This window comes from Xenopus laevis, chromosome 5L, assembly GCF_017654675.1.
Source record: "Xenopus laevis strain J_2021 chromosome 5L, Xenopus_laevis_v10.1, whole genome shotgun sequence".
Classification (NCBI taxonomy): domain Eukaryota; kingdom Metazoa; phylum Chordata; class Amphibia; order Anura; family Pipidae; genus Xenopus; species Xenopus laevis.
Genome location: NC_054379.1, coordinates 36,071,274 through 36,089,779, shown reverse-complemented (window position 1 = coordinate 36,089,779; position 18,506 = coordinate 36,071,274). Strand labels below are relative to the sequence as shown.

General features: G+C 39.6%; 1 protein-coding gene and 1 long non-coding RNA gene across 8 annotated transcripts in view; one reads left to right on the top strand and one right to left on the bottom strand.

Moving 5' to 3' along the window:
• LOC108716608 overlaps positions 1-18,506 on the top strand; it is a 442,310-nt gene that overhangs the window by 323,895 nt on the left and 99,909 nt on the right. The window lies entirely within an intron of this gene.
• bcl2l11.L (BCL2 like 11 L homeolog) overlaps positions 15,099-18,506 on the bottom strand; it is an 88,118-nt gene continuing 84,710 nt past the window's right edge. Inside the window, 1 exon segment of the mRNA NM_001096277.1 lies at positions 15,099-15,540. Within this exon segment, the coding sequence (NP_001089746.1) occupies positions 15,529-15,540 (12 nt within the window). The 3' untranslated portion in view covers positions 15,099-15,528.

Here is an 18,506-nt window from a genome sequence, read left to right as displayed (position 1 = left end):
CATTAATTAATTACTTAATTAATTAAACCCAACAAGATTGTTTTGCCTTCAAGGATTAAGGATTCATTATATCTTAGTTGGGATCAAATACAAAGTACTGTTTTATTATTATAGAGATAATTTTGAATTATTTGATTAAATAATAGGAGATGACTGTCCTGTAATTTGGAGCTTTCTGGATAACAGGTTTCTGGATAACTAATCCTATACCCGTAAAATCTTTGGAAAGGCATGCTATCATGCTGCTCCTAAAAGATCTCCTAAAGATCATCTTCTACCATGGCATAACCTCTTTGCCCTTGTGTAGCAATGTTAATTAACCTAATGATCCCTACATATCTTAGTTTTAACTTAAAACTCCAAAGTACAAGACTTCTGACAGGTAAACAAAGGGTTTAGGGCTAGTCCACACGAGGAGATTCGGAGAGATTTTGTTGCCTGGCGACTAATCGCCTTGTGTTTTGAGCAACTATCTCCCCGAACTGCCTCAGTGTTTTTCCCCATAGGCTACAATGAAAAGTCGCCTGCGCTAATGCACACGCGGCGATGCGTTTTCAATAGTCGCCCAAAGTTGCCTCAGTACTTCGGGCGACTATAGAAAACGCATCGCCACGTGTGCATTAGTGCAGGCGACTTTTCATTGTAGTCTATGGGGAAAAACGTTGAGGCAGTTCTGGGAGATAGTCGCTCAAAAGACGAGGTGATTAGTTGCCAGGCGACAAAATCTCCCCGAATCTCCTCGTGTGACCTTACCCTTAGCCAGTAGACAGGCACCCTAGGCTGTAGTCCAATATAGTGGTATAGTGCAATTACAAAAAAAGAAAGAAAACATTTGATTGGTTGCTTTGGAGTGTTGAAGTGTGCTTAGTTCGACCATATTACTAAATAATATCGATGCACCGAACCCACTATTTGGGATTCAGCTGAATCCTTGGTGAAAGATTTGGCCAAATACCGAACTGAATCCGAATCCTAATTTGCATGCAAATTAGGGGCAGGAAAGGAAAAAAGTGGAAAAAAAATCTTCTTTTGTGATGAAAAGTCACTTGATTTCCCTACCCGCCCCTAATTTACATATGCAAACTAGGATTCAAATTTAGTTCCGCCAGGCACAATGATTAGGCCTTATCCGAATACTGCTGAAAAAGGCCGAATCCTGACTGAATCCCGAATATAATCCTGGATTTGGTGCATCCCTACTAAATAACCCAATAACTCCCTTAAAGGGCATGTAAAGGTAAAAAATAAAATCCCATTTTTACTTTCTTTAATGAAAAAGAAACTCCAATCTCCAATATACTTTTTTTAATAAAAAATGTGTACCGTTTTTATTAGAAACCTGACTGTATGCAGTGAAATTCTCCCTTCATTTACTGCTGTGGATAGGAATTGTCAGACGGTCCCTAACTGCTGAGCAGGGAAACAATCATACTTATGAACAGCAGGGGGAGCCCCCGCCTTACTTCCCAGCCATGCAGAACTCAAGCAGCTTTTTTTATGATGATCCCTAAGCTGCCCAGACCACACTGAGCATGTGCACAGTCTTAGTCTTGCAAAGATGTTTAACAGAGTTACAAGATGGTGACCCCCTGTAGCCAACTTTGAAAGCATAAATTATTTGTTTGATTAGGCTTGTGGTGCAGTAAGTTCATGTTTATATTTAATATACAAAATACAGCATTTCTAGCCTTACTCTATTTTAGACTTTACATGCCCTTTAATGAGCTCAAGTTTTGCTTGGAACATACAATATATACATAGATGTATATACAGAAGTTAGGATTTGTTATCTGGAAACCCATTATCCAGAAAGCTCCAAACTATGGGAAGGCCATGTCCCAAAGACTCCATTTTAATCAAATAATTAAAATTTTGAAAAATGAATTCATTTTCCTCAATAACAATAACAAACAGTAACAGCTAATTTGATTTGAAATATATATAAAGGTCATATATAAAAGGTGTATATAAAGGTCATGGAATTGGGACATCATCAAGCACTGATTATAACTGATGACATCACTAAACACCGTTGATAAAGATATAATTTACAGGATATTGATGGCTTTTGTGTATTGTTTATATTTTCATTCGGTTGCATACACGTTCATTCAGTTTAGATGAAAATGTACTCAGAAAAGCATTGTGCGCAGAATGTTTCCTTTATACCGAGATGATATAGATGTTAGAATGATAGAAAGTGAAGATTCAGTAAACATCTCTTCCTGGTAATAAATCTTGTAGTTTGCAGAACAGGTGCCTATGCAAACATATATATTTGTTGATATTTTGTTTTCACCTGTTGCGTATGAATATGTCATTACCACCAGCATGAAGAGCATTCTGCACCTGCTGTTTACACACCACTATGAATAGTAAGGGCTGTACCTCCAAAATGTGCATTGAAGCCTTCTAATGTAGAGATTATTAAAGCATCAATTAATTATGAATAGAAAATGCTGCAATTGTATAATTTGCTTCACCTCTCATCCACTGAAAATGCCCCACCTGGGTCCTACTAATCCGTTTGTGATAAGGTACAGGGAAATCCCCCTTAAAGGAGTGGTTCACCTTTAAGTTAACTTTTAGTATGTTGTGAAATGGTCAATTCTAAGCAACTTTTCTTTGGTTTTTATTGTTTTTTTTAATTATATGCCTTCTTCTTCTGACTCTTTCCAGCTTTCAAATGGGGGTCACTGACCCCATCTAAAAACCAATGCTTTGTAAGGCTACACATATATAGCTATTGCTACTTTTTATTACTCATCTTTCTATTCAGGCCTCTCCTATTCACATTCCAGTTTCTTATTCAAATCACTGCATGGTTGCTAGGGGCATTTGGACCCTAGCAAACAGATTGCTAAAACTGCACACTAGAAAGCTACTAAATAAAAAGCAAAATAACTCAAAACCCCAATAAATAAAAAGAAACAACTGCAAAATTGTTTCAGAATATCACTCGCGACATCATACTAAAAGTTAGCACAAAAGAGACACAAGGCCTTCCTAAAAGTTATTATTATTTTGTGCCCCCTAGCTCTCTAAAATAGGCATCCCAAATGTAATTCCAAATGCAAAAGTGCATGCTCTCTCATTTAATATTCATACTTCTAACAGTTGCCATGATATCACCCTTGAACTGGTGAGGTTTTATATCTATCTATCTATCTATCTATCTATCTATCTATCTATCTATCTATCTATATATATATCTATATATATATATATATATATATATATATATATATATATATAGATACTGTGTATTTTAGGGATGCACTGAATCCACTATTCGGTATTCAGCCGAATCCTTTGTGAAAGACTCCGCATGAATACAGAACTGAATCCTAATTTTCATATGCAAATTAGGGGCAGTAAGGAAAAAGAGGGAAACATTTTTTTAATTCCTTGTTTTGTGACGAAAAGTCACGTGATTTCCCTTCGCTTGCATATGCAAGTTAGGATTCGGATTCGGTTCAGTCAGGCACAAGGATTCAGCTGAATCCGAATCCTGCTGAAAAAGTCTGAATCCTAGCGGAATCCCAAAAAAAAATCCTAGATTCGGTGCATCTGTAGTGTATTTAAATGAACCCTATTAGTCATTAAATACTAAATTTGCCCAGCCTGGACACATGCCAAGGTATATACATAGGAAGCCTTATACCCCCAACTTTCGGAAGCTTCCGCAAATTGGCGCTAATACCATTTAACATTTATTACTACAACAAAACCTTTTATTAGGTAACCTCATCTGGGTTTTACCAGCTCATCACTGAATTAAGCGATTCATTTCTCAGGATTTGTAAGGACAGATGCATATTGTTTGTATTTAAATAAGCTTTAGGGTTGCACAGATCTCAGCTATAGCACAATGAGCAGCCTGAAGCTGTTTATTTAACACTTGCTTGCAGAAATATTCCAACAATCGAGATGCATGCTAGATATTCAGTAGGCATACGCCTGCAACCTGCCGTGGGATATGGATCGTCTTGCAATCATTTCTACAGAAAGCACGGGACTCATATGCAAAAGGATCCTCCAATAGGAATCAAGTGTGATATAAATCAGGCTCTTTGTTATTGCAGCTGGAACTGAAAGCTTTAACATGGGGTTGCACCAAATTCTGGATTTGGTAGAGGATTTAGCTGAGTCCCAGATAGGGTTGCCACCTGCCCGGTATTTTACCGGCATGGTCAGTAAAAATTAAGCTTGATCCCAATGTTATTAATAGGGAAAATGCATAAAAATATAGGAAGGCGGGTATGTTTTCCAAGAAAAGGTGGCAACTCTAGTCCCGGATTTTTTGTGTAAAATTCTGGTCTGGCTGAATCCTGCGTTCAGCAAAACCAAAACCTTTAAAATCATGTGAGTTCTCAGTTCTGGACAACTGAAAACAATATATTTTTGTTAAAATGGGTTGAACCCCAAATAGAAAATGAATGTGAACTTACTCAGAATGGTCCTCTGAGCACCTTTTCAATAGGTATTTATTTTCTGATTTTAGTGGTTTTCGAGATATTAGCAGTTTTAATCTTTTTATACCAGGCTTTCATCTCAAGAGCTTTGTTTCAGAGTTATTGACAGTAACACTGGGTTAAAGGGGTTCAAACCTCTAAACTGATGTGGAAAGTGATATTCTGAGACAATTTGCACTTGGCTTACATTTTTTATTATTTGTGGTTTTTGAGTTATTTAGCTTTTATTCAGCAGCTCTCCAATTTGCAATTTCAGCAATCTAGTTGCTAGGGTCCAAATTACCCTAGCAACCATGCATGGATTTGAATAAGAGACTGGAATATGAATAGGAGAGGGCCTGAATAGAAAGATGAGTAATAAAAAATAGCAATAACAAAAACATTTGTAGCTTTACAGAGCATTTGTTTTTTAGATTTGAATGCAGGAGAGAGTCAGACGAAAAAGGCAAATAATTAAAAACATTAAAATAAATAAATAAATAACGAAGACCAATTGAAAAGTTGCAAAAAAAAATTGTGCATAGCGGGAGGGGGAGACTCTTCTTGAGCAGAGAGCATAATTGAATTAGCTCTGCTTCTAATGCATTGGTGGCATTTGTGTGCAGACATTGGGGAACCCTAGAGCTACTGTCCCCACAAATGTTCTTGCAATGGGTTGCACCAATAGGTGCCATGCAGTATACTTATGCCTAAAGAATCAAGCACAGGTGTCTGTTTGATGGCATGTGCTGGAAATTATGCAATTTTCAAGGCATTTTCGTTCAATTCATCAGAACACATAGGTGCAATTGAAAAAAATCGCTCCCTCCCACAACTACGTTGGAATTTTTGCTTTGAGTTATATAGAGGCATATTTATCAAAGGTCGAATTTCGAATTCATGTGCGTTTTTTTAAAACTCTCCTATACTCCCATAAAGTTGAAAATCGACCAATTTAAATTTGTTATTAAAATCGAACTTTTAAAACTCGGACGAATTGAAACAACCCGAAAATTCAAATTTAACAATAACTATAAATTTGTAGCCTAAGGGTAGGACTACATGGACGTTTTCGTCGCAATCCGATGCGCTGCGACAAAACGCATGCAACTAAAATAAGGTAAGAATGCATTGTCGCATGGGGTTGCAGAGTTGATCCGACGCGACACGACTGTCGGATGCAGACACTGCACGCTGCGTCTGCATCCGACAGTTGTGTTGCGTCGGATCAATGCTGCGACACCATGTGACAATGCATTGACTTACCTTATTTTTTTCGCATGCGTTTTGTTGCAGCGCGTCGGATCGCGCCGAAAAAGTCCATGTAGTCCTACCCTTACAGAGCATTCGTTTTTTAGATGGGGTCAGTGAGCCCCATTTGAAAGCTGAAAGAGTCAAAAGAAAGATGCAAATAATTAAAAACTATAAAAATAAATAATGAAGCCAGTCAAAAGAATTAGCCATTCTATAATATACTATAATAATTCTATAATATACATTCTTTAATGAATGGGATTTTATTGCACAACTGACTGCGGCAAACTTGCACAATCAAAACTGTTCTTCTCACCTTTCCTCTCTTCCCCTTATAGTTAGTTCATTATTCATCAACCCGTACAGCAAACTTAATGCATTGTCTAACATTTTATTCCTTCTATTAAAGTGTTAATCCCGTGCCTGCTTTGGGCATGAGTAATCTCCTGTTCAGCCTCCGGGCAGAGGATTAACTGTGTCATTTTTGCCTTTGATTCAATTAAAGGTTTGATGAAAAGAAAGAAAGAAAAACAGCAGCCTCTGCATTCATCTACTCTGTGGTCTCTGCATTTGGTCTCCAAAAAAAAAATGAAAAAGTCAGTCTATTGAAATGTGTTTTGCTTCAGTACGAGGTTAACTTTAGCTTGACCTTCATGTGGGTGGCATGAGTTAAACATGCGAGTCTGGGGCTTCACAGGATGGACCTCCAACAAATCTATTCTATATATTTCCTATTGTGCTTGGCAAAATCTCAATAGCAGTCCAGTTAACATATAAATATATTACAAATAAATGTCATTCTTTTTTTTAACCCTTGGCTTGCAGTTCAGCCTTCAGAAAATCTTCAAGCTGGCAATACAGGTTCATTGAAACACATCTGCATTATATAGAAATTATGCTTAAAGTGATACTGGCACTAAAAATTTTATTTCAATATATTAATCTACATTTACCTATAGGTCATGTTAATCATTTTTCGCTGATCTGCTTTTGTTACTTAAACCTGACTGTCCCTTCTTAACCTGACAGTTAGAGCTTCTAATGCTAACAGACTCCTACTGCACAAATATGGCAGCCCCCTCGTAGGGAAAAAAGGGCGTAAGAAAGGTAATGTAAAAAAGCATCAGGTCGATACTTTTATGGCAAAATTATAAATCACATTCAACGATAATGTTATGATGTATATAAAAAAAGATAATTTTATGGTGTTAGTATCTCCTTAAGTTTAACATTAATGTGTGTAATGCTCTCCTTCAACCCCTCCCTCAAACTTTGCTTGGCCGCTTGCCATGTCTCATTGAACCTGCTGATTTACAGTCATTCTGTCTTCTTGGATAAGTGTTTTATGCCTAACGCCCCCTGTTTACTCTGCTTGGGTTCTCCTGCACACTTGTCAATAACACAGAGATGCAAAATTCAAACAGAAAGTCATACTTAGAGGGCTGCTTTTTGCAAGAATTAAAAGTTTACAAGTATTAACATATATTTATAGAGCGCCAACTTATTCTGCAGCACTGTACAATAAATATACAGATTACAGGTGTGGGATCCATTATCCAGAAAGCTCCGAGCTACAGGAAGGCCATCTCCCATAAACTTAATTGTATCCAAATAAACCTTTTTCTCTGCAATAATAAAACACAATCTTGTACTTGATCCCAACTAGGCTATATGTAATCGTTTATGGAGGCAAACCAGCCTATTGGGTTTATTTAATATTTAAATGATTTTCTAGTAGACTTAATGTATAAAGATCCAAATTACAGAAAGATCCATTATATGGAAAAGCTCAGGTCCTGAGCATTCTGGACAACGGGTCCCATATTTGTACCTCAATTGTGCTCCACAAAAATTAGACAGCAGCACATACTCCAATTAACATAAAATAATAGCCTTTATTGGCTCTGCATTAAAAACAGGTGTGTTTCTGGCTCTTCTGCCCTTAATCAGAGGTCCCCAACCTTCTTCTTCAACCCATGAGCAACATTCAGATTTAAAAGGAATTGTGGAGCAAAGCAAGCATGAAAAATGTTCTTGGGGTGCTGAATAAGAGCTGTGATTTGCCATTTGGTAGCCCCTATATGGACTGCCAGTTTACGGGAGGCCCATTTTGGCAGTACGTCTGTTTTTTATGCAACCAAAACTTGCCTACAAGCCAGTTATTAAAAAAATAAGCACCTGCTTTTAGGCCACAGGGAGCAACATTCAAGGGTTCAGAGAGCAACTCGTTGCTCACGAGCCACTGGTTGGGGACCGCTGCCCTTAATCATAGGATCCGCAATGAAAATAAAGCATTTACTGGCACGAAAACATACCCCTTAGGGCTCATGCTGAAAGCACAGGTGTCCAGAGTCATGCTGTGTGATGAACCTTGTGGCAGATAAGGGTAGGACTATACGGACGTTTTCGGGGTGATCCGACAAAACGCATGCGACAGAAATAAGGTAAAAGATAGAAATGTCAGAAGAAGTCGCAGCGTTGATCTGATGAGACACGACTGTTGGATGCAGACGTAGCGTGCAGCAGGTCGTGTTGGATCAACTCTGCAACTTCATCCGTCATTTCTATCTTTTACCTTATTTCCATCGCATGCGACTTGTCGCAGCGCGTCGGATTGCGCCGAAAACGTCCGTGTAGTCCTACCCTAATAATGAATAACATACTAAGGGATCTGAATCTAAATACTTTCCACCTGCCCCTCATGAATACAGTGATGCCAAACACAGAGAAAGCTGTATTCACAGGATGGGGACAGGTCAGCTTGTGCCTATATTTTGTACATTACACCCTGCCCCACTGCCCGTAATTAACCCTCACCTGTTGTATCTGGTTCTATCTAGAATACAAAACTTTACAGTTCTCACTATAAATTACCCCATTTTATATACACTCCAATAAGAACCATCACTATAAGTGATACACAAGATATCACTTTGTTAACTAACATATAGGGATTATTGTGCTAGTGTTACTTCTCAGTATTACAAGGGCACATATCACACTGCTAAGGGTGTCCAGAGCTATAAAAGCTCTAGAGGACTCAAAACAAAGTTGCAATAGGCATGGAGGCTTTAAGAAGTCATCTCTGTGGGTGTCAGACTACAGCTCCTACCATGTTTACAGGAGTAGTTCACCTTTAGCACTACACAAAAGATCAATGAGAAGTTGCATAGGCTTTGCACTTGATGAATGTGGGTTTTTTTCAAATACAGCTATGGTACAAAGTCACTCACTGTACTATGGTTCAAGCTCACAGATTATAGTATTTGAAAGGAGACATATAGGGGTTAGGTAATAAAAGGCACTAAGTTTGCCCAGGAGCAGTAACCCATAGCAGCTAATCAGAGGTAGAATTTATTGGTCACCTGTTTAAAAGCAAAGATCCTATTGGTTGCTCTGGGTTACTGCTCCTGGGCAAACTTATTGCCTTTTATTGCATATGGGGGTGTGAAAAACAAGAATGTGCCAGTGTTGTATACGCCTCTAAATATAGAAGGAATGCGCTTAAAAAGTAGTGCTTTGAGTCAATTTATGACCTGAAATGGCGCCTGCACATCAATATTACAACTATAAAAATACACTTGCTGGTTCAGGAATTAAATTTTATATTGGAGAGTGAATTATTTGCAGTGTAAACAGTGTAATTTATTAGCAGTGACGTATAGTCATATAGTCATAGTTTAATACAGTTAAAAGGGAGCCTATGCCATTCTTATATGGAGACTTCTAATCAGTTAACCTTTTTTTCATATCTTAAGCAGAACTGAGAAAATCAATCATTTAACATAAATCTCAATACAGTCAGTAGAAGAGTTATTTATAATGACATGCAAACAGAAGGGCAGTCCCAACTGGAATGTCTTGCAGGCATATTCCACAAGGAGCTAGTGTTTTCCTAGAACCAGTTAATAATTATACACTCAATAACAGCATGTGGTAATGACTGTTTTAGGCAATATTACCATGGAAGGAGACCATTTAGGATTAACAGTGTGACCATTTTTCAATATTATTTTAATGCAGAAAAAAATGTTTTGAGCTAGAGATATGAAGCTGACAATTTTACATTGTTTCCCAGGGCACTTTTATGTTCATTGGGGTTGATCTAAGGTTTTATGTCTTGTTTTGCTTGTGTTCTATGTTTTGAGAGATGTGTAAGAGCCAGAACTAGGGTTACCTCCCCTTTAACTGACACACTTTGCCTACCCGTGACCGTCCTATATCATGTCAATTATATTTATTATAATGTTAGTGCAGGGCTAGGGGAGGTTGTAGGAGGCCTACAGGGTCTTAGTAGAAGCTTAGATAAGGCTGAAGCTGCTGATGGAGGATGTAACACTTGTAATTGCAGATAGAGGGAAAATAGGATACATTATTACACTACACCCTTTGAGACAGTTGTGCTCTGATCTCATCTAATTAGCTAAACTTGAGAAATATTTTAACAAGAGAGCCCCTTCAGAGATAACCCTCCCCCGCTGACCTACCAGAGATGATCTTGCTCCCATCCTGGCAGAACTTTTACTGCTGAGATCACCAAGGTGGTGCAGAATGTGCAATGACCTGGTCCTGCCCATGGGTGTAACTACAAAGGAAACAGACCCTGCGGCTTCAGGGGGCCCAGGAGGTATAGGGGGCCCCATGAGGCCCTAATTAATAAGCCATTTCAATATATATATTGGTAAAACAGGACAACCCCTGGATATTTGGGGGACCCTAAAATTAATTTGCTGTGGGACCCAATAACATATATGCCACTGGTCCTGCCTCTGAAGCCTGGTCATGGTTCACAGAAGTGGGAGCAGAAAATGATGCTGCCAAACTTGAAGGCCTTCAACCTTGCTGTATAGTTCTGCATTTGGGCCCAGATATGAGTGAGCAAGGACATGGCTGCAATCAGAGAGTTACAGGAGGACACTACAGTCACAAAGGTGTGATTCACAGCTTGTTGGGGTTTGTGGAAAAGTGGATAGGGATCTAGCAGACAATGGATATTTTTATGGAATAATGACTGGGGTGGATCAGGTTGTGTGTCTACTTGTGTACAAGGCACGTTTTTCATTGGGGGCCCCATTCTAATTGTTGGTAACTGGTGGGCTAAATATTGGGGCCCTGCTAACTTAGTAGTATGGGACACTTCTGATGGGAGCCCTGTTTGGGAAACTGGTGGAGCAGGTTGGATGGAAGCCTGTGCAGGGGGCCCTCATGTTTAAATCAGGCATTGCTTTTATTTTAACAAATATGTCATGCCTTTCTTGGGAAAGGACCATAACCTGGTGCTCCCAGAACAACCCAGACAGCTAGAGAAGTGGTATGTTTTGATCCCTTGTTAATCCCGTGCGTATGTCACATCATACCTATCACACATTCTGTTGAACAGGCCATCTTGTTTCAAGCCACAGCTGTTCTGTGTTTCAATTTCACTGTGTGGAAATATTTCTGTTGCACGGCCTGACAACTGTGGAATTCTATTTTGTTTTCCTGAGTGTCACCAAGAGACGCAGATAAACGATGTTACGAGGACTAGTTGTGGCCATATTGTACCTGTTCCAAGTCCCCCGAAGCCAGCAGGAGCTTAGTGATAGCTCCATGTGAACTAAATTGTGCTCTTATATCTAAAATGTTGATTGTTAGAATAATTTTCATTGTCTGCATTTTTACCTTATTCATGGCGGTCCCCATCTGACTGTACTGATGCTTTTTTCACCATCTCTATCTTGTCTGTATACTGTAATCACTTAATTATTAAACATAAGGACTGTGAAGTGCTATGGGAGAAGTTATGAAAGGTTTACCTTACCTTTACTTTGTAGACTTTGTGTACTTTGATAGCAGCATTCCTCTAAATGGGAAATAAACCTGGGCAGGACCAGTATTGCCCACCTGCTTGGTAGAAACAGAAACCGAGAGGGGGATTGTGAAGAGATACTTTATACATGAAATTGGCACTGAATTTATCTTTCTGTGTTGTGTGAAGAGATACTTGATCACTTCAGAGGGTACAGGACTTTTAATTGAGAAAACTTAAAAAAGAACTTTAATTAGAAAGTTTCCTATTTCAGTATGATGAAACTTAAAGGGATACTGTCATGGGAAAAAACATTTATTTCAAAATGAATCAGTTAATAGTGCTGCTCCAGCAGAATTCTGCACTGAAATCCATTTCTCAAAAGAGCAAACAGATTTTTTTATATTCAATTTTGAAATCTGACATGGGGCTAGACATCTTGTCAATTTCTCAGCTGCCCCAAGTCATGTGACTTGTGCTCTGATAAACTTCAATAACTCTTTGCTGCTGTACTGCAAGTTAGAGAGATATCACCCCCTCCTTTTCCCCCCCAGCAGCCAAACAAAAGAACAATGGGAAGGTAACCAGATAGCAGCTCCTTAACACAAGATAACAGCTGCCTGGTAGATCTAAGAACAGCACTCAATAGTAAAAACCCATGTCCCACTGAGACATATTCAGTTACATTGAGAAGGAAAAACAGCAGCCTGCCAGAAAGCATTTCTCTCCTAAAGTGCAGGCACAAGTCACATGACCAGGGGCAGCTGGGAAATTGACAAAATGTCAAGAATATAATATTGGCAACAAGCATCATTTTAATGGCCAGGCCAGGTGGCAGCCCTGTGTCCTCACCTAAACCAGCATCAGTGAATTTCCCTGCAACAAACAGGATGAAGGTATTATACATGAAATCGCCACTGAATTTATATTTGTGTGTTTTGGGGTTATCACATGTAAACTGACATTGTATTTATACTGCTTTATCCTGCAAGGTCTTCTGGAAGATATTTCACATAGTATGAAGGTCTGTGTAGAAAATACCAGACTACGGAGTATTGGAAATATAACTGAGCATTCTGGTTATTCTCTGTGTACAACTCAGAATGGAGTATTTTACTAAGACCTGGGGCAGAAATGCAAGAGCAGTAAGGGGTGTAAGAGCATGTGCCAGTAACGTAACTAAGCTATACCCCCTACCCCACTAGACACGCTAGATGCACGGTTTTCTTGCTGCCATGATGCGGCGCGATCTCCGGCAGGCCCCAGAGGGGGAGCGGTCCCTGGTGCAATTGCACCTCCTGCTCCCCTGGTAGTAACACCACCGGCATGTCCCATGGTGCTTATGTACAAAGTACTTCTGCCCCAGGTCTGACCACATTCTAGGCATCTCGCTGGAGGCAGGAAAGGGGACAAACAAGTGTCCCTCACAAATATCATCAAACATTGTAGTCATGGGGGTGACTAAAGTTCTCTGTGCTCCAAAATTGGCCTGGGCAATTCATTCGGGAAGGCAAAGTAATAGTGATGTGTGGGCCTGGTCGATACCCGCGGGACCTGCAGATTTACGGGTTGGGCGGTTTTAGGCTGACCTTGCTGCTCCTCTTGCGGGTCGCGGGCAGGTTTGGGTTGAGCTCTACTATCTTACACTACCGGTTTCCTATTTTATAGGCTTGCATCTGCTCCGCCCCTCTTGTGATGGTCATCGTTGAGGCGGTGCGGGTCTATAAATGTAGGGGGGAAGTAGGGTCGGCCAGGTGCAGATCTGGGTCAGGTGTGGGTCAAGTTTGTCTCGACCCGCACATCACTACAGGGTAGCATATTATGCCTGTTTTTGTACTGTAACAATTGACTTCCCAGTGGGAAATGTTTAGCTTTGTTCCCTGTACTGCAAATTGATATTCAGTATCTCCTGCAGACAGGGTGCTGTGTATCAAAGGGTTAAACTATGAATCAGCTAATGCTTTCTGTATTATGAATTGTCATTTCAGTACATCCTCAGTGTTGCCAAAACAGTCATGCAGACTTGTTTTCTTGTCTTATCTATTAAACCAATACTGTTCCTCTGACCTGACCTGGGGAGTCTTGCAGATCAGTGTGTCTGCCGACATCACATGTGGTTAGTTAAAGGCATTCGCTGTCTGACTGCAGGTATAATATATAATGTGTATTATATAATATACACAGCAGGAACCTAGACGGAATTTCCCATTTCATAACCTGGGAACATTTTTTAGTGTAGACTGTAGGTAGTGACACAAACAACCACATTTCCGTTTCATTATGGAAACGGGGCGTAAAAAAGCAAGCCATTCAAAAACAGTTTAAATTAAAAAAAAAAAAAAAAAAAACCAAAGAAAAAGTGCAGAGAACAGGCAAAGCTATCCTAAATCTATTACATGCTTAAAGACAGGACTGGAACTATATATATATATATATATATCCAGGATGTATATCCAGTAGCCCAAGGCAACAACCCCCTGCCTGCCCCCGCATTATTTGATACTTGAGCAAGGCAGTATTTGTACCATAAGCAAGGGGGGTGACTATCAGGTGCAATCAGGTGCAATCAGGTGCAATGTTAAAGGAGTTGTTCACCTTTAAATTAAATTTTAGTATGATGTAGAGTGATATTCTGAGACAATTTGCTGTCTGTTTTCATTTTGCATTATTTCTGGTTTTTGAGTTATTTAGCTTTTTATTCAGCAGCTCTCCAGTTTACAGTGTCAACAATCTGATGGCTAGGGTCCAAATTCCCCTAGCACCATGAATTAATTTGAGTAAGATACTGTAATATGAATAGGAGAAGCCTGAATACAAAGATGTGTAATAGAAAGTGGCAATAACAAATGTGTAGCCTTACAAAGCATTTGTTTTTTAGATGGGGTCAGTCATCCCTATTTGAAAGCTAAAAATGGTTAGAAGAAGATGGCAAATCCTTTAAAAAAAACTATTAGAAAAAGAAAAAAGTTGCCCATTCTATAACATCCTGAAAGTTAACTTAAAGATAAACCACCTGTTTAAATAACAAGACCCCCTTGTCATCATTGCACTTCGCACCGGGGGGCTGAAATTATAGAATTTAAACTAAGGATAAGGTAAGTTCTTAGTCCCCTGCACCCTAGGCACGCACCTCTTTTGCCTACCCCTATCTCCAGCCCCGTTATGCATTAATCATGGAAGAGAGGAGTAACTCATCCCCCAGCTTTACCTGCAGATTTAGCTGCAAGTGTCTGGCAGTAGGCGTTAAAAGGGGATTTTTTGTATACTTCTATTATTTGTTTTTTTCTATAAAAGTGGATTTATAATGGCACAGCCATTTTATACAGAGATAGCATGTCCATAGCCAGAACCAGATTTTTTGTATCATTGCTGAGCTATAACATCAGGCAAACTGAAAGCAGTCAATCATTGGCTAACAAAAATCATTGTCATAAATCATATGAGTAGTATGTAATAGACATAAACTACTGTATTATTATACTGTACAGGTATGGGACCTGTTATCCAGGATGAACAGGACCTAGGGTTTTCCAGATAAATATAAATATATTCTGTACGATAGAAATAATTACACTTATGGAGGAAACAATCATTTCTTTTACTTTTTTGCTGAACTTTTTTGTTTATTAGAACAATACTGTTTCCATGGTACGAGGATGCTACGAGGTGCTTTGTTGAGTCTGTGGATGAGATTTACTTGAAACCAACAAAGTAGCTCCCACTTGTATGAATGAAGGAAGCTATGCCCATGATACTCACTGTGCAGATCAGACTGTGCCATATTAGCACTGAGCATTGATATTAGTATAAAGTGTAGGAAAATCTTGCTCATTAGTAGAACGTCCTGTTCCTTTATCAGACAGAGCAGCATTTAAGGTGAAGTTCTGCAATACTACATGACATGAACACACTGTTCCACCCTGCCAGGGAGATACTCCTGCAAATTTTTTTTTTCTTCCTTTTCATTATCCGACAGCAGCCCATCCCTGCCTTGTAAACAACACCACCACCACTTTGAGCAGACAAGCTGAGTCACTTCTCGGCCTTGGTAAAAAAAAAAAAAAAGACATTTCAATTAAAAGAGAAAACACTTTTTCAATAGGAGGCTGGACACAAAAAAGAAAAATATAAAGAGTGAGCACATACACTATAATATGTAAAGGAACACCAAAAATAAGTTCCTCTTTGCTTAAAGGGGTCGTTCACCTTTAAGTAAACTTTGAGTAGGATGTAGAGAGTCATACTCTGAGACAATTTGCTACTGGTTTTCATTTTCTATTATTTGTGGTTTTTGAGTTATTTTGCTTTTTATTCAGCAGCTCTCCAGTTTGCAGTTTCAGCAATCTGGTTGCTGGGGGTTTGAATTACCCTAGCAACCATGCATTAATATGAATAAGAGACTGGAATATGAATAGGAGAGGACCTGAATAGAAAGATGAGGAATAAAAAGTAGCAATAGCAATAAAAGTGTAGCCTTACAGAGCATTTGTTTTTAGATAGATAAATAATGGTGTAAATGCCACTGCCATTAACCACTGGAGCAGCGGAAATGTTCTCTGGAGTGATAAATGGTTTGTCTCCACCTGACAGAAACATTGGGGTTGGCACTTGCCAGGAGAACACTACCTGTCTGAAAGCATTGATGGTAAAGTTTGGTAGAGCAGGAATAAAGGTCTTGTGCTGCTTTCCATGGTTTGGTCCAGAGCCCATGATTCTATTGTGGTTCTATAGTGTACAATGACCTTCCTGACAATTCTGTGCTAGAGTCTTGCTAGCTCCAGCACAATAATGCCTCCCATGCATAAGTTGAGGTACATACAATAAAGAATGGTTTTCATTGCTAGGCCAGACCCAATACGGGCCTGTGCTCAAGTCACCATCTAATGTAACTAAAGGGGTGGTTCACCTTTAAAGGAGAAGTCTTTGTGCATTTGGGGGTGCCAAATGTTAGACACCCCCAAGTGATTGTATTTACTTACCTGAAACCCCGGGCCGGTGCTCCTATCAGCAGAAAACTGCACCGGCCTGGGGTTATACCAATGAGCCCCACGGAGCGATCCTCTTCCATCTTCCTCTTTCTTTGCACGGCTGCGCATGCGCAGTAGTATGAGAAGCCGAACCTTAACTAAAAAGTCAGCTATTTAGTTCAACTGTGCATGTGTCTGCCCCGGGAAATTATTTGCCTTCTTCTGCTGACTCTTTTCAGCTTTCAAATGAGGGTCACTGACCCCATTTAAAACAAACACTGGATCCTGCACAGAATGCTGCACTACAACTCAACTGGGACTCTGGGACTGGGTTCAACTCCACTTTATGAGTACCCAAGAAATCCTGGAGACAGGCACGGACATATTGGGTGGTATTTTGGATGTTTTCGTGGGTTCCATTAGTCCTTCTAGTTTTCTAAGATTGAATCATTTATCATAGGCATTATGCTGACTGATGTGTATTTTGAAACCAGTAAGTGTGTGGATGTTTTTGTCTTCCAGTGTAACACAATGGTACTTATATGTCTCATATACCTACAGTATTTAAGCTCACCATCTCATTGAGATACAGCCACAGGGGACACTGTAAGAGATGGGTTGAACCACCTTCCAGCTATAGGTAATTCAGTACAGGCAGGCTGCAGGTAAAGCATTGAACAAACAGCATTTGGAAGGATTTATACATTCCAGGCCAGTTATGGGTCAATATGAAGCAGCCACTTAATTACTATCTTAGATATGCCCCAACTGTACAAGGTTGAATGGGATGGAATTATTTTCTGCATTGTTTGGATGTAAGGTAGGCCTTGAACAAATAGGCAGTTTGTACTTATAAAATCAAAAAACGTGATTTTTGACAGCACTTTCATCTTGTAATGGAAATCTATTGAGACCATAGAGACAGAGATGTCAACTAACCCCATGCCATGAAGGTGATAATGGTACAGAAGTAGGTTTTTTTGCCACCTAATTCAAATTCACTCTAAATGCTAACATTAAATAATGTCTCAAATATATTCAGTGAGGATCTTAAAGGAGAAGGAAAGGCATTTTTACTTAGGGGTGCCAAAAGTTAGGCATCCTATACTTACCTGATACTCCGGGCTGGTGCTCCTATCAGCAGAAAACTGCACCGGCCCGGGGTTATAACAGTGAGCAACACAGAGCGATAGTATTCTGGCTTCTTCTGGAGCAAACGCATGCGCAGTAGAACGAAAAAGCCGACTTTTTAGTTAAAGTTCAGCTTATTGTTTTACTGCGCATGCGCAGCCACGCTAAGAAACAGGAAGCAGGAAGAAGATCGCTCCGTAGTGCTCACTGGTATAACTCCGGGCCGTCGCAGTTTTCTGCTGATAGGAGCACCGTCCCTGGGTTTCAGGTAAGTCAGTACAATCACTTGGGGTGCCTAAGATATGGCACCCCCAACTATAACATGCCTTTCCTTCTCCTTAAATACCCTAATGGCCTGGGGATATTTGACATCTCTGGGGATGAGAGCAAAAAAATACCTTAGAGGGGCCTGTTGGGTCTTTATGCTTTAAATTGGAAAAACTTGAATATAGAAAAAATGAAATAGAGGTGTGGTCTGGCAGGCTAGGGGTGTGGTCTGTGTCATTGTGGGAATATTCAGATAAATGTGGCCAAAAACAAGCAATGCAGCAGCACTGACAACAGTTACATCCCAGACAAGTGTAATACAACCAGTTCAGCATAAATACAGTTTAGCATTTCCCCTTTATTTCTACATAGATGAATATTGACTTGTCACAGCAGGACCCCAGTGTCTACTGGGAAATTTCTCCCATCAACCTTTGTGGATTGTGGCTTTAGTTCAGAGCCATTAATTGGATTGACTGGAAGTGACCCCTCTCCGGTGATATACAGAAATATTATAGAATTATTTAATTATTCCACTACAATAAATGTAAGAAAGTAAAATATTAAATTGGTAGCTACTGTTCAAACAGGGCAATCTTGCTCTCTGGCAGAACTACAGTTCCCAGCATCCACAGCTAGCAAGGT